The sequence below is a fragment of the Chrysemys picta genome, chromosome 1 (genome assembly GCF_011386835.1).
Source record: "Chrysemys picta bellii isolate R12L10 chromosome 1, ASM1138683v2, whole genome shotgun sequence".
NCBI classification, from domain to species: Eukaryota; Metazoa; Chordata; order Testudines; family Emydidae; genus Chrysemys; species Chrysemys picta.
Genome location: NC_088791.1, coordinates 80,320,817 through 80,339,786, shown reverse-complemented (window position 1 = coordinate 80,339,786; position 18,970 = coordinate 80,320,817). Strand labels below are relative to the sequence as shown.

Sequence of the window (18,970 nt, the reverse complement as noted above, 5' to 3'; positions counted from 1 at the left end):
TAACCATATACTCAACCTACTGCTGCTACCAGTTACTCTGTTAAAACTATGCTGCGCTCTAAAGGTCTGACCCCTGCTGGTGACCAAAGTTGGGGGTCAATATGGCCCCACATAATAGGATTTCTGATATTTCAATTTTGTTTTAAAAATTAGGGAACTACAGTTAAAAAAAAACTATAAAAAGATAAATAAGGTTGCAAAGTAAAACACTCAAGCTAGGAAAGGACTGACTTAAGGTTGCCTCTGCAACTTTAATTCAGCCACCTTGTGGATATGTATTATAGTAGTCTTTAATTACATGAAAAGTATGTGATCAGTAATTAACATTTTTTATCCTACTGTATATGCATAAGGTGGCAAAATGTAAGGTTACACAGGCAACCTTAGTTCTGTTCTTTCCTAACTTGAGTGTTTGACTTTGCAACCTTTTCATTTAGCATAGTTTTTTTTAATGTTTATATATAAAATACAGTTTTCCCTAGGGATGTCAGCCATTAAAACAATGCTTTTGTTCCCAAGTTTGGGAAAAGACATTTTTTAGGTGGTGACTTTCTCATTAATAATGACGAGGATTTTCATGTTGGACTAACACTTCTAGCAAAAACTAACCATTTTCACTCAGTACCTGAGGCACTTCCACACAGCTATTGGAGTGACTGCCAACTGAAACATAGTATTTTGATGCTATTTTTTGAGGCATCATTTATTACTGCCATCGAAGCTGTGCAATAACTTGGTACAGTAGATGGCACTTTTGTATCACAGAAGAATCATTCTGAACCTTAAAAGGACATAGGCAAATATGAGAATTGACAGAATTATTATAAATTTTGTTACCAATAATCTCTGATTACTCTTTTTTTTTTTAAATGAGAGGGGAACAAATACTTTGTTTATTAGGTATATTTGCCAGCTCTTTGTGTGTAACTTTAGTTTACCTTGCTATCATGCACTGCTTTGGGGGAGCTCACATGCACATTCAAGGCCCAAGACCAGGGGTCGGCAACCTATGGCATGCGGCTCGCCAGGGTAAGCACCCTGACGGGGTGGGCCAGTTTGTTTACCTGCCGCGTTCGCAGGTTCGGCCGATCACGGCTCCCACTGGCCGTGGTTCACCGCTCCAGGCCAATGGGGGCTGTGGGAAGCAGAGCGGGCCGAGGGATATGCTGGCCACGGCTTCCCGCCGCCCCCATTGGCCTTGAAACAGAGTTTTTATCAGTAAAATAGGCAGAGCTCCTGCTGTTTCTGAATTTTGGACCAAGTGTCTCTTTCTGAAAGCAATAAGAACTGAGGCCCCTATCTGCCCAAACACCTCAACTCTGATAGGACTACAGAGTCTCACAGGGACTTTAGGAATCTGTCCCTTTCCCCCTTCCTCTGACCTTGTGCAGAAAGCTAAGGACTGCCTTTTTCATTCTACAGACATTTGCACTGGGAGGCTGAGGGAACCCATTTCTTCACTGTTCAGGACATACTTCTCCTTGCTCCTTAGTGGACTGGGAAACTATCAGTGCCATCCATGCAGGGGAAAGGGAAGGGCAGCTCTTTTTCATCGTCAGTCTTTCTTTTCAGCTATCTTTCTATTTCCTCTTCCAAAATCCTCAATATATGTTCCATTCTATATGCATCCGAAGAAGTGGGCTGTAGTCCACGAAAACTTATGCTCTAATAAATTTGTTAGTCTCTAAGGTGCCACAAGTACTCCTGTTCTTCTTTTTGCAAAATCCTCCAGTCCCTCTACCCAACACCTAATATTCTTCTACCCCAAAGGTTTCAAATTTACACCTATGATGGTTCACCACTCTGCCTCCCATGATCTCACTTTGCTTTATGACCCCCGTCCCTCATTTTTCTCTATTTTCTTTTGCTCTGCTTCTCCCAGGGCTCCGGGGTCAATCCAGACACCCATCTTCACACCTCTTCCAGATCTCCCCCACCCTGCCCAATCTCCCTCGCCTACACCTTCTGTTCCCCATCTATTCAAACAAATGAGCACCTCCATCCCAAAGGCTTTGTCTCCCAAGTGCCCCTGTTCATCCATGCTTTGCCCATCCCTAAGGCTTCCTCCTCTCCAACTTACTCACTGTATCTGTCCCCCAAGGGGGAAGGAGAAGAAGTTGCGGCCTGCTGGCAGGCCAGCAGCTGGGACTCCATTCTCCAATCTGCACAGCTCTTTGTCTACTCAGGCAGCCGGCAGGTTCCTAACTCTGCCCTATTGTGACACAGAGCTAGCTGGGAAGGGAAGAGGAGCTCAGGCAGGGTAAGAGTTGAGCTGGCTGTGAACAAGTGTCCGCTTCTTCAACCCCCTGCCTGCCTACCGGGGGAGGGGGAGGGCAGACAGAGGCAAGCCAAGAGACATTGCCTACTGAGATGCTTCACTAATCAATAGCCTGCAAGCAGGGTGGTGGTGAAGTTCTGAGAGGCTCAGTATTGTAGTTATGGGTAAACGCAGGTAAACAGTTTGTTAGTCTACCCACTTATTTTTTTTACCATTACACCACTGGTGAGGCCTGCAACAGTCACTCTCCTCTGCTACTTCTCTTCCTTTCTCTGTAGTCAGCTGAAATTTAGGAGGCGAGAGGACAGATCCCCATTGCTGAGCAGTGAAATACAATTTCCCAGTTCTCGAGAAGGAACACTCTTCCCTCTACTCCTTAAGACCCCTACCTCTGCTTCCTAGTCATATTCATAGCTTCCAAGTTCCATGCAGATCCATGTAACATTTTATGTAAATTAGCTCATGAAATAATTTGCACATGACTGTAAACTTCAGCTTACGGCCAATAAACCTTGCAGCGAGCAGAAACTGGGATAAGACATGGAGTTGCACAAAACTTGGCAGGTGGGTGGAGGGCTGGAGGCTAAAGTGTGTCGGGGGGTGTAGGGGGAGAAGGTGAAGGGAGAATTGTTAAGGGACAATGCCTAGACTACTAGCTTTGATTTTTGCCTCCCCTTTAGCTACCTTACAAAAGTGTTTTGGACCAGGACAGGAAAAGGCCTGTGATCCCAGGCAATCAAAAGAACTCTGGTGGGTTTAAAAGGGAACATTCGACCAAGGGTAGCTGTTTAGGGGAAACAGACTGAGATACGTGACTCTCCACTAAGGGTGCCTGAAGAAGTTAGTCCTGCCTAGGATACAATCAGGGGATGGGAACGGAAGCCTTTAGGTAAGATCAATAGTCTACACGTCTTCTTAAAATCCTTTTAAAAATTTTAACTGCTTTGTTCCTACTATTAAAATAAATAATATTCTGGTTTTAAGAAGGCTGTCTCATTGTATACAACCAATTACAGCCTCCCTAAGGGAAGAACTGTGCAGGTACCCAAACACTGTCAGCCCTGCAGGGCAAGCCTGGTTTATAGACCAGGCTTTGAGCTACAGTACACTGTGGGGCTGCACTCAGAGGCCTGAAGTGCAGCTAGTCCCCTAACTATGACACCAAGATTTTCAAAAGTGACCAATGAGCTTTAGTATCCAACTTGGGACACCTTTTAAAGGAGCCAGATTTTCAGAGGAGAGGTGATCAGTCCTTTCTTACAATTTGGATCCCTTAAGGTCTCAAGTTGGATACCCAGAATCACTAGGAAAATCAAAAGTTTCTGAAAATCTTGGCCTTTGATATCTTCTGCTCTCCCCCACAACCACCCACTCCCAAAGCCCACCAAAGTCAACAAATCGAAAGAAACATGAAGTTTATAGACCAAACCATTGTAGGGATATGAGCCAAAATTTAAATTTCCTGACTAGAATGAGATGTAGTATGTGAAATTTTAGGAGGATTAACTTTGTTGGGGGTAGCTGTGTGTGGGGAGAGAGAAGGGGTTGAAAATCAGGCTTGTAATTGGAAACTAGCCCAAACTATGAAGTTGTTACTGCCACTCCATAATAAGCTCACCTTATCTGTCTCTACCAAAATATCAAATAACAAATAATGTGTTATTTTAGAAAGAGCTTCTAACTAAAATTCTCAGTGCAAATATGAAAGTTTGCCAAATCTGTTTACAGAAGCCCCAAAAATTTCATAAATGTTTACCATGAAAATTAGATTCATAAAATGACCAATAGGAAACTACGATGCAACCCAAGGTCCTCCCAAATCTTGCCCTTTTCCTGGTCCCTAGCCTTCCCATATCCTGGCAGCAAAATTTTAAGCCCCATCTCACCCTTTGTCTATGCTTTATCAAATGCTCAAGGTGCAACCCCTCCTCCTTTTAACATTGATTCATTTCTTCTGTTGGGGAATCTCCTCAGTAACAGCCACCAGTTCCAATTACTTAAACAGAGCAATAATATTTGTCATAGAAAATACAGAAAAGTAAATCGTATAGAATAAAAGCGTACTAAGCTAGCCTATATTACATTACCTTTTCTGTAAGTAAGTGTTTTCTCCTTTCCTTGAGATCAGTAAGCAGTCTCCTTCGTGATTGCTCTATTCGGGGTTTATCCATTTCTTCCTGTCTGGCTTTAAGGAATGCAACATCTGGGAGAAGGAGTTTTTGTGATCTGATTCAGGCCATAGCCCATTAAATGATGGGTAAACAAATTTTAGATTCTGCCAATTTTCAGCCATTTCTATACATATTTTTATGGCAAGAGTCAGTAGCTAGGACTGTTACCTGTAGGTTTAATGTTTTTTTGTAATTGGACAAGTACTGTTCAGTCTTGAAGAAATGCTGCTGCTGTTAGTTTTGCAATGTTTCTTTTGGGGAGGAGCTGCAGGAAAGCAAGCAGCAGGAAAGGCTGATCTATCTTCGTGTCTCTAACTAGTCAGTTTTGGGGTTAGAGTTTCTCCCTGGGTATTGGTGAAAGAAGGGGTTGCTTGTGTGCTGCTTGACTGCCTTTGTTCAAGGAGTGGTATAAATCTGTCTTTGATGATTTATATGCCCTCCTCTATTACTATAATTTCTGATCACCTCAATCTTTGAGATATTGATTTTATACAGTGTAAATTAAAATAAGTAACCCTATTTAAAATACTTAGATTCTGCATCACTGATTTCTTCTATAAGGGGAAACAAACCTGCAAGCCCCTGAAATCGGCTACTGCGCAGCAGATTCCCTAACTACGTGGAGTTCATTCAGCATCATACTTCTTCAGGTAAAAGTAATTTTGGCAGAATTCATTTTTTAAAAATTTTAAGCATTTTTTAAAAATTGAATACAATTTTCACAGTTGTGGGAAATTATGGGGGAAGACAACTATTTAATGACAATGAACAGTGAGATTTTAAAAGTTAAAGTTTTCTAACTGTTAAAATACAAACTGTCAATACCACCTGTTAAAATATACAAAGTGAACAGCCTTCAATTAAACTCTTGTCCTCAAGCAGCATTTTGCTTACGATGCCTGTCCTACGCTTTGAGTGGTGCAGATGAATGACTTTTTTCAACCCTGCGCGTGAAATTTAAATTCACTGACATTTGCCCACATTTACCGTACAAATCTCATCCTTCCACGCCTGGCGAGGAAGCCACGGCCCAGCCCCCAGGAAAGGGCCTTTCCCCGCCCAACAGCTCCCTCGCCACAACACGGATGGAGCATGGCTGATACGAGGGGATTTGACTCTAACGCTCCCTGAATCTTAAGGCGCTAGGAAGGAAGGTGGTTCCCCCCTGAGTGCAGCTCCCCAAGCTGGCTCGGCGGGGTGATTCCCGGTCTACTTGCTTGGCCCGCTCCTCCCCCGGGCGGCGGGTCAGCAGCGCAAGCACCGTTGGGAGTTCAGTCCCGCTGGGCTCGTGCTGCTGAGGCAGAGGAGCCCGCGCTGCAGCGAGGGCGGGGGCAGGCCAGGGGCTAGAGCTGTAGCGCGCGTGCCTCTCTGGGGGCGTGAGGACTGCGCAGAGAGTGGGACACGGACGCTCATGGTAACCAAGCAACTGGGACGATGGGGCTCACTGTCTCTTTAAGGGCGAGTCGAGTGCCTATCACATGGATGCGGCTCTAAGCTCGGCGCCGCGCTTACAGGGTTGGATGGGGCCCGCAGCCAGGCAGGGGCTGCCGCTGGGGTCGAATTCGGGACTCGGCTAGTCGGGTCTGGAGCGCGGGGGGTTTGACTGGGCCGCGGCGCGGCTGCTGGTGTTTCAGGGCAGGGGATCGCAGCGCCTCGAGCGGGCGCGCCGGGCCCCTGTCCCATGGCGTCTGTGCTGGTAAGGGGGCGGGCGGGCCTGGGGAGACGCTGCCCGCCGAGCCCCGTTCTTGGGGCAGAGGGAAGGGAGGGACCCGGTAGCTGTGCTGTGCGTGCTGGGGAAGCCCCGGACAGCCGCCCGCCCGGCCCCGAACTGATGAGCGTGTCTCCAGCTGGGCACCAAGCGGCGGAGTAGGCTGGGGTCCGCGCCTTCTGGCCCCGCCCCATGCGCTGCCCCTTCTCCACCGGGACCCGCTAGTGCCCGTTCTTTTCCTCTACTCCTGCTGTTACCGCTAAGGGCAGCGCTCAGCTGTCACGGTGATGGGCGTCTGGGGCGCTGGGCAGATCGGTGGTGGACGCTCCTCAGTGAGCGAACTGGCCAACTGGAAAGGGGCCTGGAGCCCAAAGAGAACGGGGAAAAGTTTGTCACAGCTCGCTCTGCCAATGGAAAACCCCTGCCCTTGAAACAGGGAGGGCGGGGGCCGTCCAACAGCTGTTCCAGGGTTTTCGTTTGCGGTAACCAAATCAAAACACATTCAAAACGCCCTCTCACTCTGATTTGTCAGAGGAGAGTTACAGTCCCTTAAAGGGGAGCAGGAGGGTGGCCTTGCATATGATTTGCTATATCAGTCCTGTTTGTTGCAGGGCGTTTTATTGCCCTCCAGGGCCGGATTCCACACGGGCGGCGGGTTGTTGCTCGGGAACATCTGTGCTATAGGGACATTCTGTAGGGCCTGTCTTCTCGGGATTTTTCTCCATGTCAACATCTAAAGACCAGCACTTATGCCTGGGCCTCTTGGCTGTCACCGCACTTCTCAGAGCAATGCAACCTTGAGCAGCGTTCTAGCTTTTAGGATGCTTTGCAGTACTCTCCTTTCCCACTATTATTATAATGGAAGGAAGTTTTATTCAGGGCTAAGGCGCTGCTGCTTTCCCAGAATCTATCAATTGTATCTGAGAGAAGCTACCTCCTTTCAATATTGATCTTTGTGTGATCTTAACATGGCGAGTTCCGGGTTGACATAGAGAACAAAAATCAGGTGGTGACTCAAAACTGAGTTCTCAGATATTACAACTTCTTTTCCAGGAGGATCCTATCTTAATTCGTCCCTTTAAAGGCCATAAAGCTGCAGTCACCGGCGTTGACTTCAGCCCGACCACCACGGCAGTTGGTGAGTTTGTTACCTTTGGTTGCGCGTTAGAGTGCCAGCTTGTGCTGAACGCTTTGTGTAGGATCCAGACGCCCAGCTCCTGCTACGGGACTGTACTCAATGGGGAGGAGGGTACAGTGCCGCTGGAGCGCACGGAGGAGGAGGAGCGAGAGGATGGCTACAGGTGGGTGGCCCCTACAGGTTGTCGCTTGGGCAGGAGGCCGTGTTTGCTTTCCGGGATGACTGAAGAAACTTTCTCAGCGGCTTCCGGAGAAGCGTGCTTGTGTGGCTGCGGGTCTAGCTCCGGCTCCCGTCGGGTGGGGCTGACGGAGGCGGGGCTGGCGCACAGGGTGGGAGGGGGGAGGCGTTTCTCTGGGTCGGACGGGCCAAAGGCTCCCTGCCCCTTTCTTAAGCGACAACTTTTTGAGCAAACCACAAGGCGGAGGGAGAGTGCCCGAGGGAGGGGTTTGTCCTGGGGACAGAGAGGAGGAAGTAAGGCACGAGAGAGCTGAGGCGGGGGCGTTCTGCACAGGAGGGGGGGAGGGGCCGGGAGAGGGACGCTGCTTCGTTGTTTTTTTGCTCCTCCGCATCCCCGCTCCGGACTCTATATCCGGGAAGAAGAGGACCTGCTGCAACCCTCCCGCCCCCCTCCCCAGCAGCCTGAGCCCGGAACTGCTGCCCGTCCGCGGCTCCCGGCAGTGCCAGGAAGGGGCAGAGCGTTGCAAGAACTTACAGCTCTCTCGTCTGCCCGCGGCTGGTTTAATCGCTTGCAATGAGGATCCGTCTGGCCAGAAGATGGACTTGGCTTGGCAGAAGCTGCCTGTTGCTTGGCCTCTTGATGGTTGCCTACTTCGTAGTGGAGCTGTCTGTTTCTACCTTCCATGCCTCCTCCACCGGAGGCAGCGTCACCAATGGGAGATGGGAGAGGCACTTTTCTAATAGAGCAGAAAAAGCAGAGGATTTGGCTCGTCCAGTTTATGAAAAATCCCCCCCTGATTCTTCTGCGCCAGGAGAATGGGGTAAGGCCGCTCGTCCACAATTGACTCCCGAGGAAAAGAAACTTGAAGAAGAGCTGATTGAAAAATATGCAATTAATATTTATTTGAGTGACAAAATATCTCTACATCGTCACATACAGGACAATCGAATGTATGAATGTAAAGCCAAATCTTACAACTATAGAAAACTTCCAACTACATCCGTTATAATTGCTTTCTATAATGAAGCTTGGTCAACCTTACTGCGGACAGTTCACAGCGTTCTTGAAACATCTCCTGCAGTACTTCTAAAAGAAATTATACTAGTGGATGACTTGAGCGATAAAATATATCTGAAGGCTGAACTTGAAAAGTACATTAGTAACCTGAAAAGAGTTCGTTTGATAAGAACCAGCAAACGAGAAGGACTGGTTCGTGCACGCTTAATTGGAGCTACCTTTGCTACTGGTGATGTCCTCACATTCCTAGACTGTCATTGTGAGTGTAACTCTGGTTGGCTGGAACCACTTTTAGAGAGGATTGCTGAGAATGAGACTGTGATCATTTGTCCTGTTATAGATACCATTGATTGGAATACTTTTGAATTCTACATGCAGACGGGTGAGCCCATGATTGGGGGATTTGACTGGCGATTGACATTTCAGTGGCATTCTGTGCCTGAACATGAACGTCAAAGATGGAAATCTAAAACTGACCCAATTAGATCCCCAACTATGGCTGGTGGGCTATTTGCAGTTAGTAAGAAGTATTTTGAGTATCTTGGTACATATGACACAGGGATGGATGTCTGGGGTGGGGAGAATTTAGAACTATCATTCAGGGTGTGGCAATGTGGTGGCACCTTGGAGATCCATCCTTGTTCCCATGTAGGCCATGTGTTTCCAAAGCGGGCTCCATATGCGAGGCCAAATTTCCTTCAGAACACTGCACGTGCTGCCGAAGTGTGGATGGATGAATATAAAGAACATTTTTACAATAGAAATCCTCCAGCAAGAAAAGAAAATTATGGTGATATTTCTGAAAGAAAACTAGTAAGAGAGCGTTTGAAATGTAAGAGTTTTGACTGGTATTTGAAAAATATTTTTTCCAACTTACATGTACCAGAGGATCGTCCAGGCTGGCATGGAGCTATCCACAGTATGGGAATATCATCAGAATGTCTCGATTACAATTCACCTGAACATAATCCTACTGGGACTTACGTGTCTCTCTTTGGATGTCATGGTCAAGGAGGCAATCAGTTCTTTGAATATACATCGAGTAAAGAAATTAGGTTTAACTCTGTGACTGAACTGTGTGCTGAAGTCCCTGAACAAAAGGATTTAATTGGCATGAGGAACTGCCCAAAAGATAGATTCCCTATCCCAGAAAATATCATATGGCATTTTAAAGAGGATGGGACTATTTATCATCCTCATTCAGGAAAGTGCCTTAGTGCTTATCGTACTTCTGAGGGTCGGCCTGATGTGCAAATGAGGACTTGTAATGCTGCAGATAAAAATCAAATTTGGAAGTTTGAGAAATAAAATAGCCACTGATGATAGTTATTACCTGAAGAACTTCAGAGTAAATTAGTGGCTGGCTATGCTTTGATACGTGGATGTCCTCTGAGAGCCTTCCCTATAGTAGTTTAGGAACTGAATCTCTTATGCTGAAGTGTACGAAAGTGGGTTGGCAAATACTGGGAATTAATATTTAAAAGTGCCTTTTCATACTGACTTAAGGTTTTTATTTTTGTAGAGTTTTGATTCGTTAAATTCACAGAATAAATAATACGGTAGTACATGGCTGAGTTAACATTGGTGTGGGAAGTCGAACCTTAATCCTTAGTACGTTGTATAATCATCCAGGTGTTTACTTTATTGGAGATCTGCCAACTCCTAAGGGTGTTGAAGAGGTCATATTATTTTGAAAGGAATGAAAGTTTCTATTTTCTAACTCCTTGGAAGACGGGAAACATTAGGACTGGCCGTGCTTCATTCCCTAATTCATATCCCTCTCCACACGTGAACACCTCTTCAGTCTTGCCCTAGTTCCTAAAAGCAACTTGGTTCTTCAACACCTCCTTCCTCCCCCGCCCCCCCCACCCTAATGCTAGAGGTAGTGAGGTAGTGGAACTAGGAAGATGGGCTAGCAGTATGAGAATGTTGGCCAGGTGGAGGTTGGGGGTGGGAAGGGGATGGTTAGGGGTGGGAGACTATAGAGTGTGTGTGGTGCATTTATCTTGAGTGTGAGAGAGAAAAGGATGGGTGTCATGTTGACATCTGTTTCTCATCTTTGAATTCTCAGAACTAGTATGCACATCCTGAGTGCTCTAAGCATTAGCTAGTACTCAATTTCTGGACACTTGTTTATATTCTCAACACTACCATTATGTTTACATAATCTTTTGCATTCTTTCTTGTGTCGTGTTTTATTTTTTTGTTTGTTTTTAAATATATGTAATATTTTATATACCAGTATGTTAGGAGGTTAAGGAAAGAGGTGCTTGTGTAGGTCTTTTCATAATGATATTAAGGCGGTGGTTCTCCACCTATTTACTGTTGCGGGCTGCATATGCAGCTCTCTATGTGTTATGTAGGCCACATTCACTCAATATGTATACGGCCTGTGTGGCCCTGAGGATGTCACATGGGCTGCAGCTGTGTGCTGATTGGTCCGCAAGCGACCTGCAGTTTGAGAACCATTGCATTAAGGTGTTTCTTTAAATATGTGATCCTAGATAGGATGTTCAAATAAAGTTTCTTAGGTGTGTGATCATTGGATTGCATATTCTAGAAAAAGTACAATGCCAGTACCAAGCGTGTTGGGGCCTCTACATGATTCTTTGAGGCATTGGCTTAAGCTTTGGCAAATCCAGGGTGGTTTTTTTTTTCTTTTTCTTTTTCTTTTTCCTGTATTCATCTTGTGCTGTTTATCAGTAGCCACCAGATACCAAAACTTGATCTTGGACTGACAGCTCTTACCTTCAGAAAGTCACAAATTAATGACAGGAAGTGAGCAATAAAAATCTGGGGAAGGTCTAGTGGGATATAGTAGGTGGTGTTGGTTCATTACAGCCAGGGCTAGGCAGAAGGGAAAGGAGATGGCTATTTGGAGGGAGAAAGTGGGGTCGTAAAAGGGCTAGGGACTTTCTAGCAATAATGAGGGAAGAGGGAAAAGGGTGTGTGTTCAGGGGTATCTCTAAGGACTTTTGAAGGATTGGAGGGAAAGAAGTGGCCAGCAAGTTGAGGCAAGAGTCTCTGGGGCTGGGCTGAAAGAGGGACTAGATGAGGAAGATTCTGGATTAGTAGTGTAGTGCAGGGCCATACTAAAAATGATTGCCTCTATGTGGCACTGGGCATTATAAGTCTCTCTGTAATTTATTTTAAAATGACTAATTTGAAGTCTGATTTGTATAAATTGGTACAGAATAAGGGAATTGTAACATTATATTGATCAGCAAGGCACTCCTTGGCACATTCACCAAACCTGGTGTGCCAAGGAATACCTCTGCATTCCTTTGTAGACCTACTCCTTTGAGAGACTACAGCCCATGACATTCTGAAAGAGCAAGCTGTATATGGTCACATGTATTTGTGAAAGCCTTACCATAAATACATTTGTTTCAGCATGCACACTTCCAAATGGATTCATGCTTGCATATGCATCTACCTTGTATGCCATGCATACTTATGTAGTGAGGGAAATGAAGTACTGTGTGTGCAGACTATGCAATTTTTATTCAATTCTAACATTTATTATTTTTTTAAAACCTAGAAAATATTGTGCTCCTCTTGGAGGACTATTTTATGAATTGGAAGTTTAAAAATAAGTTGTTGAGCTATCTGAGCAGAAAATAAGAATGAACAAGTTTCTTAAATGTTACACTTTTTTCAATGCACTTATAACTAACAAACAATTCAAGAGAATTTTCTTATCCCATATTTCAGGTTTTTTAAACAGAAAAATAAGACTAAGAATGCAGCACTTCTGTCCAATCAGAGCAATTTTTATAATATTATAAATATCTAATAGGAACTTGGAAATGGCAATCTCAACCATAACTGAAGCATTGCTACTGTAATCTTTTAATTCTGTGTGCAGATTTCTGGAAAATCTGATACTCTGAGAAACAAAGGTATAAATATATCTATTTTTAATTCTATCATAGTTTTATGAGAATTTTGGGGGAAATAAAATTACTGTATGTGGATTTTAAACTACTGATTTTAAATGACAAAAGAAACTATGTAAATTTAACATTGATTAAATGTAATTTTTTTTTTTTTAAAAAACAGTAATAAAAATTATAATTGAACGTCGGTTAGTTTTCTGGCTTTTGTTTTGTTTTTGATCTTTGCCACTTATATTAGTGCCCACTACATTTAGAATGAACTCCAGTATTTTGGCATTTTATAAAGGTTAATAATATTAAACCTCTTCTGCTTAATACCCAATAAAGATTCGGAATTTAAGCAGCCTCTCCATCCCTTTGGCAGAAATTTATTTATCATCAAATAGAAACTCCTTAGAATTACTGTTGTATATGTATTTACCACTGTAACTAATGATGAAAGAATATTTGATAGAGGCGTAGTTGTTTTAATGTCCCCATTTGATTTGAATATTTAAGTTCATCTACACTGTAATTCCTATTTTACTGCATGACCTCGTTACAGCAAGGTAGCCTCCTGATATAGTTGAGCAATAAGTAGATGTGTTTTAACTGTCTATCAGTTCTACAAAAGGTCAAAGTTGTAGCACAGTTCAGTCCTACTAAATCTTGTTAACAATATCAGCACTGCTGTGGTGTTCGGGGGGTGGGGGTTGAGTACAGTAGGAGTTCCACTCTAGATGGAACCTTACTGTCTTTGATAGACGTGATCAATATGGCCAATTATTTTTATTCTGATTTTGGCAGTATTGAGGGGTGGGGGAAGAAGTAAGTCCAGATGTCTTTATTTACTGCCAAAGAGGTATCCTTGATTGAGTGCCCTTTTACTAATAATTGCAGTCCAGAAATGTATAAAACTGGTGTTTGAATAGACTATCGTTCCATTGTTGGATGTGCAAGTCTTTGATTCATATGAAGAAAAGCAAAATATGTAAAGAAAAATCTATTGTTAATTTCTATTGCCTGTATCATTAGATACTTAAGTAAAACTCTGGTTGTAATGTTGTTTTTTGTATGCAGACAAGAATCAACAATGTTATGACATGAGGTTTGTGCACAGTCAAGTTTTTGCCCTGTTAAAACATGATTGTTTTAGTGTAGAAGGGTAGTTAACTAGAACCATGTTCGAACATGAAAGGTGTTCACATACACCACTGCATACACCAGACGTGCTCATGTTATAAACTGTTTTACAAAACTAGTCTATGGACCCACCTAGTGTGTTTAAAGGGTGTAACATGGCAATGTATCATACCTATATAAAGATCAGACAGCATTATACCACACTACATTTTCCAGTGTTGATGCATCCAGTAACACATTTTGTTACAATTAGGCTTGGTCTACAATGGCTTGGGACATCATATTTAGCCCCTGCCTGGGAACAGCCATGTTTAAATAGGTATTTTAACATTTTATTTGAATTTTGTAGAACTTAATGTATTTATAATATCTTATGGGAGGGGGGGAACATGGTGCAAAAAGGGAAACAATTTTACAAATAATTCTGTGAAATACTTTGCTTGGATAACTCAGAGAACCATCTTAAACTGGAATAAAGAAACAGAAGACTTAATTTAAAGGTAATAATTATTAATCACTTATAAAGTGCATTTTGTTACAGATAAGGAATAATTTAAATTCGGTTGCAGCTAATATGGTTTCAACACCACTGTTGAAGAGAGAAGTTGTTGCTATTAGCAACATTAACCATAGATGTATTTATAATACACCTGTACCTCGATATAACGCTGTCCTCGGGAGCCAAAAAATCTTACTGCGTTATAGGTGAAACCAGGTTATATCGAACTTGCTTTGATCCACCAGAGTGCGCAGCCCTGCTCCCCCGGAGCACGGCTTTACCGCGTTATATCCAAATTCGTGTTATATCGGGTCTTGTTATATCAGGCTAGAGGTGTAATTCTTTCCCTCCATGTCTTAATTATATATTATTGTGCTAAGGTATTCCAGAGGTTTAAGATAGTGTGAAATCTTATGTAGAAGGTACACCATAGTTAGTCCCAATTCCTGAAGGCAGAAATATTCAGGCTATCTCAGGATCCCATTGAAATTAATGGGACTCAGTTCTCCCAGAATCGGGGCCCTAGTTAAGGTTGGAATGAGAGCTTCAGCTCAGAATTTCCTTTCTTTTCATTGTGCTCATCTCATGTCTATCTCTCTGTCTCCTTTTTTTTCCCCCAGCTTAATATAAACAATTACTTATTTGTGGTAGTAAAGCAGTAAAAGGAAGGAATTAGAATGCAATTTAAAAATATGTTAATGTCTGAAAGCAAGGAAGAGGGCCAGTGCTATGTGCTTATGCTCCAGGGGTTGCTGGTGGTTTGTGGATTATATTTAGTTTAGAAAGTAGTGGCCTAATAAATAATCTGTCCCATTATTTCAAAGGTGGTGAACTCAAATTCTTTCTTTTACAGCCAAAAAAAAAGACACAAAATATTATCAGAAAGAGCCTACTATAAGTTTTTCTAAATTTGAAAGTATGTTACTTTATCACATACCCACAAACCACACACCCTCCAAAGTAGGGGATCCAGGGATAACACCTCGCCTCAGAGACTACCCTTCTCCTTGGCTTCTGGGAAAAGCGGGGATTAGATCCATGGAGAGGACTGTGTAGACTCTACTGGGGGGCTCATCATCTTATGTACTAGTCTTGTCTTGTGCTGTATATGTCTCTTTAAATTTAGAGGTTTCTTCCTCATCTCTTGCTTTCCAAATTACTGCCGTCACTGGTGCAAGTTGGGCAGAGAAGTATTAACTTCTTCACATCTTCTGCAATTGCAAGGGAGATCCTATTCGCCCATCCCCTCTTTTCCCACTTGCAGTGAGGAAGGAATTATTTGTTTCTTCTCTCCTTTCTTTTTTTTTTTTTCCTTTCTGATTACGCCATCCCCACCCGCTACACACAAGTCATTCCCATGCCTTCCCTGCCTTCATCTTTTCCAAGCACTGACATAGAACTTTACCTAGGGTGACCAGATGTCCCGTTTTTTGGGACTCTTTCTTACCTATTAAGAATTAATAGGAGGTGCCTATTACCTCCTCCCCCACACTCCCGTCCTGTTTTTTCACAGTTGCTATCTGGTAACCCTAACTTTACCAGATTGGTCATTTTCATTCAGCTGCTCAGAAACTTCCAGACAAAGTCTGGAAAACATTTTGCTTAAAAAGTTAAATACATCATTATACTGAATTATGTCCAGTATATGATCAGCTGTTCTGACTGCAAAGAGACACAAATATGTTCCAGTGCTTGCTGTTATTTAACCAACAGCCTCAGTTTCCCATTAAATTCACATGAACTCAAAGAATGTGCAAAATGTTCAAACTTGAGTACTTAGATACCGAATTACTTTTTTGGACATGTTTGTTCCAATTTAGGTGACTGAAACAGATATTAGGAGTGGAATTTTCAAGTAGAGGTTTAGCACAAGCCTATCTCTGTGGAGTTAGGCCAACACTTAGTGCTTTTTGAAAATCCCACAGTAGAGACGGAACTTTAGGCACCCATCTGTGAAAATGTGGCTCATGTCACCACTGTGACTTTAAATAGCTGCAGATAGAAAAGGCAGTATTCGCTAGCCTGTTTCCAGATGTTTTAAATTTTGTTCAGCATTGTCAAACCTGTTATAGTTATTGGAATATTTACAGTATTTTCATCTTCTAAGTGCTTTGCATCCTAATTTGCTCAATACACCTCAAAAATAATGTCCTTATTTTACAGATGAGAAAATTTAGAGTGACTTGTCTGAAGTCACAGTGAGCCAATGTTAGTGTCAAAATGTCTGTTTAGGAGTTCCTGGCTGGCTCCCAGACTTTGTACAAGGGCCACTAGACCAAACCTTTCTCTCGAAACATTAAATAGATAATAAATTCAGTGGCATTGACAAAATCCGCAGTAATTGTTTTTGTAGGCATTTTGTGTCATTTGACTTCCATATTAAAAATTAACAGATTGTTAATGATAGTGGAATTTAAGGTACTGTCACCAGTTAAGTATGTAACTATTATGTATATTTTAAATTTGAGTAATTATCAGAATTCTTATAATTTCAAGTGATGTAGTTGTTCGCTTTTAACAGAAAATAGCTTTCAAATTATTTTTTGCCAGCCTCATCTTCTTTGGATAGATTTCTTATGATATGGAATTTGAAGCCACAGTCCAGAGCTTTCAGATTTGTGGGTCACGTGGAAGCTGTGACCAGTGTACAGTTTTCACCAGATGGGCACCTCGTGGCATCTGCTTCTCAGGATCGGACTGTTAGACTATGGATTCCCTGTGTGTGAGTATAACTGAAGTGTATTGGTTATATATTTTGATACTGCAGTACCAATATAGGAGAAACTTCAGATCTGTAGATTATTGCCCCCTTCCCCCATCAGGTGGACTTGAGGGATAATGGGAGTCTGCGGGCAGCTGGAAGCAAGGTTCTTCATTCTCATTGGTTCCTCTGCAGTTCTATAAGAGTACAGAAATTAGGAGGCCTTAGCTCAAGGCAGGCAAGAATGAGTGGGTAGCAGGAGGAGGAAGGCCTAAATTCACGTGGCAGTGTTTCTTTCAAACTCAAAGGATACATTTACTTAAATGGGAGTTGTACGGCTAAAATTCTGTGCAACCGTTTGCAATTTGGGGGTAAGTGTTGAAGGAAGCCAAGACAACACAGCAACTTTTATTCATTCAATCAAAATTTGTCTGTTCCTTTAGAGAAAAATGGTAGTGATTATGAACAAAAAATATTTTAAAGACATTTTACAGTGTAGAGGCTAGTGTTTACCTTCACTCTTAAGATTGTTAGATTATTACAGTATATTAAAATATTTTTATTTCATTAATTACATATTCTGAACTAAATAGCAAGGCAAATGTTGGCAAGGCAAAGTACTTTTATGTTTTAGAGTTAGTCATCTAGATAAATAAACTTCTGCTAGATTAGAAAACCTGTTTTTTCAAAAATGTCTGTGTGGCTTTGTCTAAAGTCCATAATCAGGTTTTACCAAGAGAGATTGTTCTTGTGTATAGGTGTATTAAGGGAGAAATAGATTAATTTTGATCTTTTAATCAGTGTCAGATTATTATTGAGTTTTATATCCTCTACAAGGTTAATATTGTGTAAAATGTTAATGTATATTTTCAGTCATGGAGAATCTTCAGCCCTGAAAGCCCATACTGCACCTGTCCGTAGTGTGAACTTCTCACATGATGGCCAGTTCCTAGTTACAGCGTCCAATGACAAATCAATAAAAGTATGGAGTGTCTACCGGCAGCGCCTTTTGTTTTCCTTATCCCAGCACACACACTGGGTTCGCTGTGCCAAGTGAGTGTTGTGTTATTGTGTTCTTTCATAGTGCGTTTGTAAAGGAGGAGCATTATATGCCAATTTCCTTGTTTAGAACTTCAAACAAGGCATTTTATTCTCCAGAGGCTGAACAAGCATGCAGAAAAATGTGTAAATGATAGAAAGCTGTTACCTTATGATACATCATTCACATTTATGTTATTTCATTTTAATAAGTTTAGTGCTATAGGCCCAGATTTTTAAAGGTACTTAAGTGTGGCTGAGCTCAGTGTACAATGCCTAACTGATTTAGAAACCAAAATCCCCTTGCCAGTTGCTGGAATTTGGGCACCTAAGTTCCTAAATCCCCTTTGAAAATGAAATTTAGCCTCCTAAATCAGTTAGGCTTTGTACATTGAGCTCAGCATGCCTAAATACCTTTAAATATCTGGGCTATAATACTTAAATGTATCTAGTTGTTTACTTATCACTGTACACAACAAATATTGAAAAAATAATAATATATATGGGAATTTTGTTTTTGAAGAAAAAGTAAGACTTACTATTTTTATCCTGTTTTTCCTATATTCTGTATGTGTGTGTAATTGTGTTTGAAACTTATGTTTTAGCTTTTCCACATACATACAGTTTCTTTCAAATTCCTATTTTTCTCTTCGGATAGTAAGGTTACATAGGGATGGTTACAAGCCAAAGTAGAAAGCAGGTTGTTATTTATGACTTACAGAAGTGGATAGTGCACCAGAAAATGTCTTTAAATGCACAGTTGGTTGCAGTGTTGAGGCTGTGTTGGTCCCAGGATATGACACTGACAAGGGAAGGATGAGGTAATGTGTTTTATTGGGCCAACTTCTTTTGGTGAAAGAGCCGTGCTTTCGAGCTGCACAGTGCACTTCAGAGGAAGAAGAGCTCTGTGCATCTCTTTCACCATCAGAATTTGGCCCAATAAAAGACAATAACTCGTTCACCGGGTCTCTCTTTAAATAAAGCAAACAATAGGGTTGGCTCACTATTTAAAGACAGGTTTCAGAGTAGCAGCCATGTTAGTCTGTATCTGCAAAAAGAACAGGAGTACTTGTGGCACTTCAGAGACTAACACATTTATTTGAGCATAAGCTTTCGGAAATAAATTTGTTAGTCTCTAAGGTGCCACAAATACTCCTGTTCTTTTTACTTAAAGACAGAGCAAATCTCCAAGGACAGTGAGAGGGGAATTGCCCATTACTG

At 42.3% G+C, this 18,970-nt stretch overlaps 2 protein-coding genes across 15 annotated transcripts in view; both read left to right on the top strand.

Annotated features, from left to right (window-relative positions):
* Positions 1-5,532: 5,532 nt before the first annotated feature.
* The window catches only part of POC1B (POC1 centriolar protein B), a 167,044-nt gene continuing 153,606 nt past the window's right edge, over positions 5,533-18,970 (top strand). For 7 of the 14 annotated variants that reach the window (XR_010591213.1, XM_005279134.5, XM_065560242.1 and 4 more), the window contains exons 1-4: positions 5,939-6,145; positions 7,211-7,295; positions 16,561-16,732; positions 17,585-17,764. Coding sequence is in view for 13 of the 14 variants with exons in the window: in XM_005279134.5 (XP_005279191.2) it covers positions 6,131-6,145; positions 7,211-7,295; positions 16,561-16,732; positions 17,585-17,764 (452 nt within the window). In the remaining variant the exon portion in view is untranslated. Of the gene's footprint in view, positions 5,864-5,923; positions 6,146-6,194; positions 6,640-6,685; positions 7,296-13,764; positions 13,831-13,969; positions 14,012-16,538; positions 16,733-17,584; positions 17,765-18,970 lie in introns of those variants that run through there. The other 7 variants (XM_024107192.3, XM_005279129.4, XM_042859838.2 and 4 more) reach the window with 7 other exon arrangements.
* Positions 7,303-12,576, top strand: GALNT4 (polypeptide N-acetylgalactosaminyltransferase 4). Its single transcript, XM_005279128.5, has one exon. The coding sequence runs from the start codon at positions 8,047-8,049 to the stop codon at positions 9,796-9,798; it is 1,752 nt and encodes a 583-aa protein (XP_005279185.2). The 5' UTR covers positions 7,303-8,046; the 3' UTR covers positions 9,799-12,576.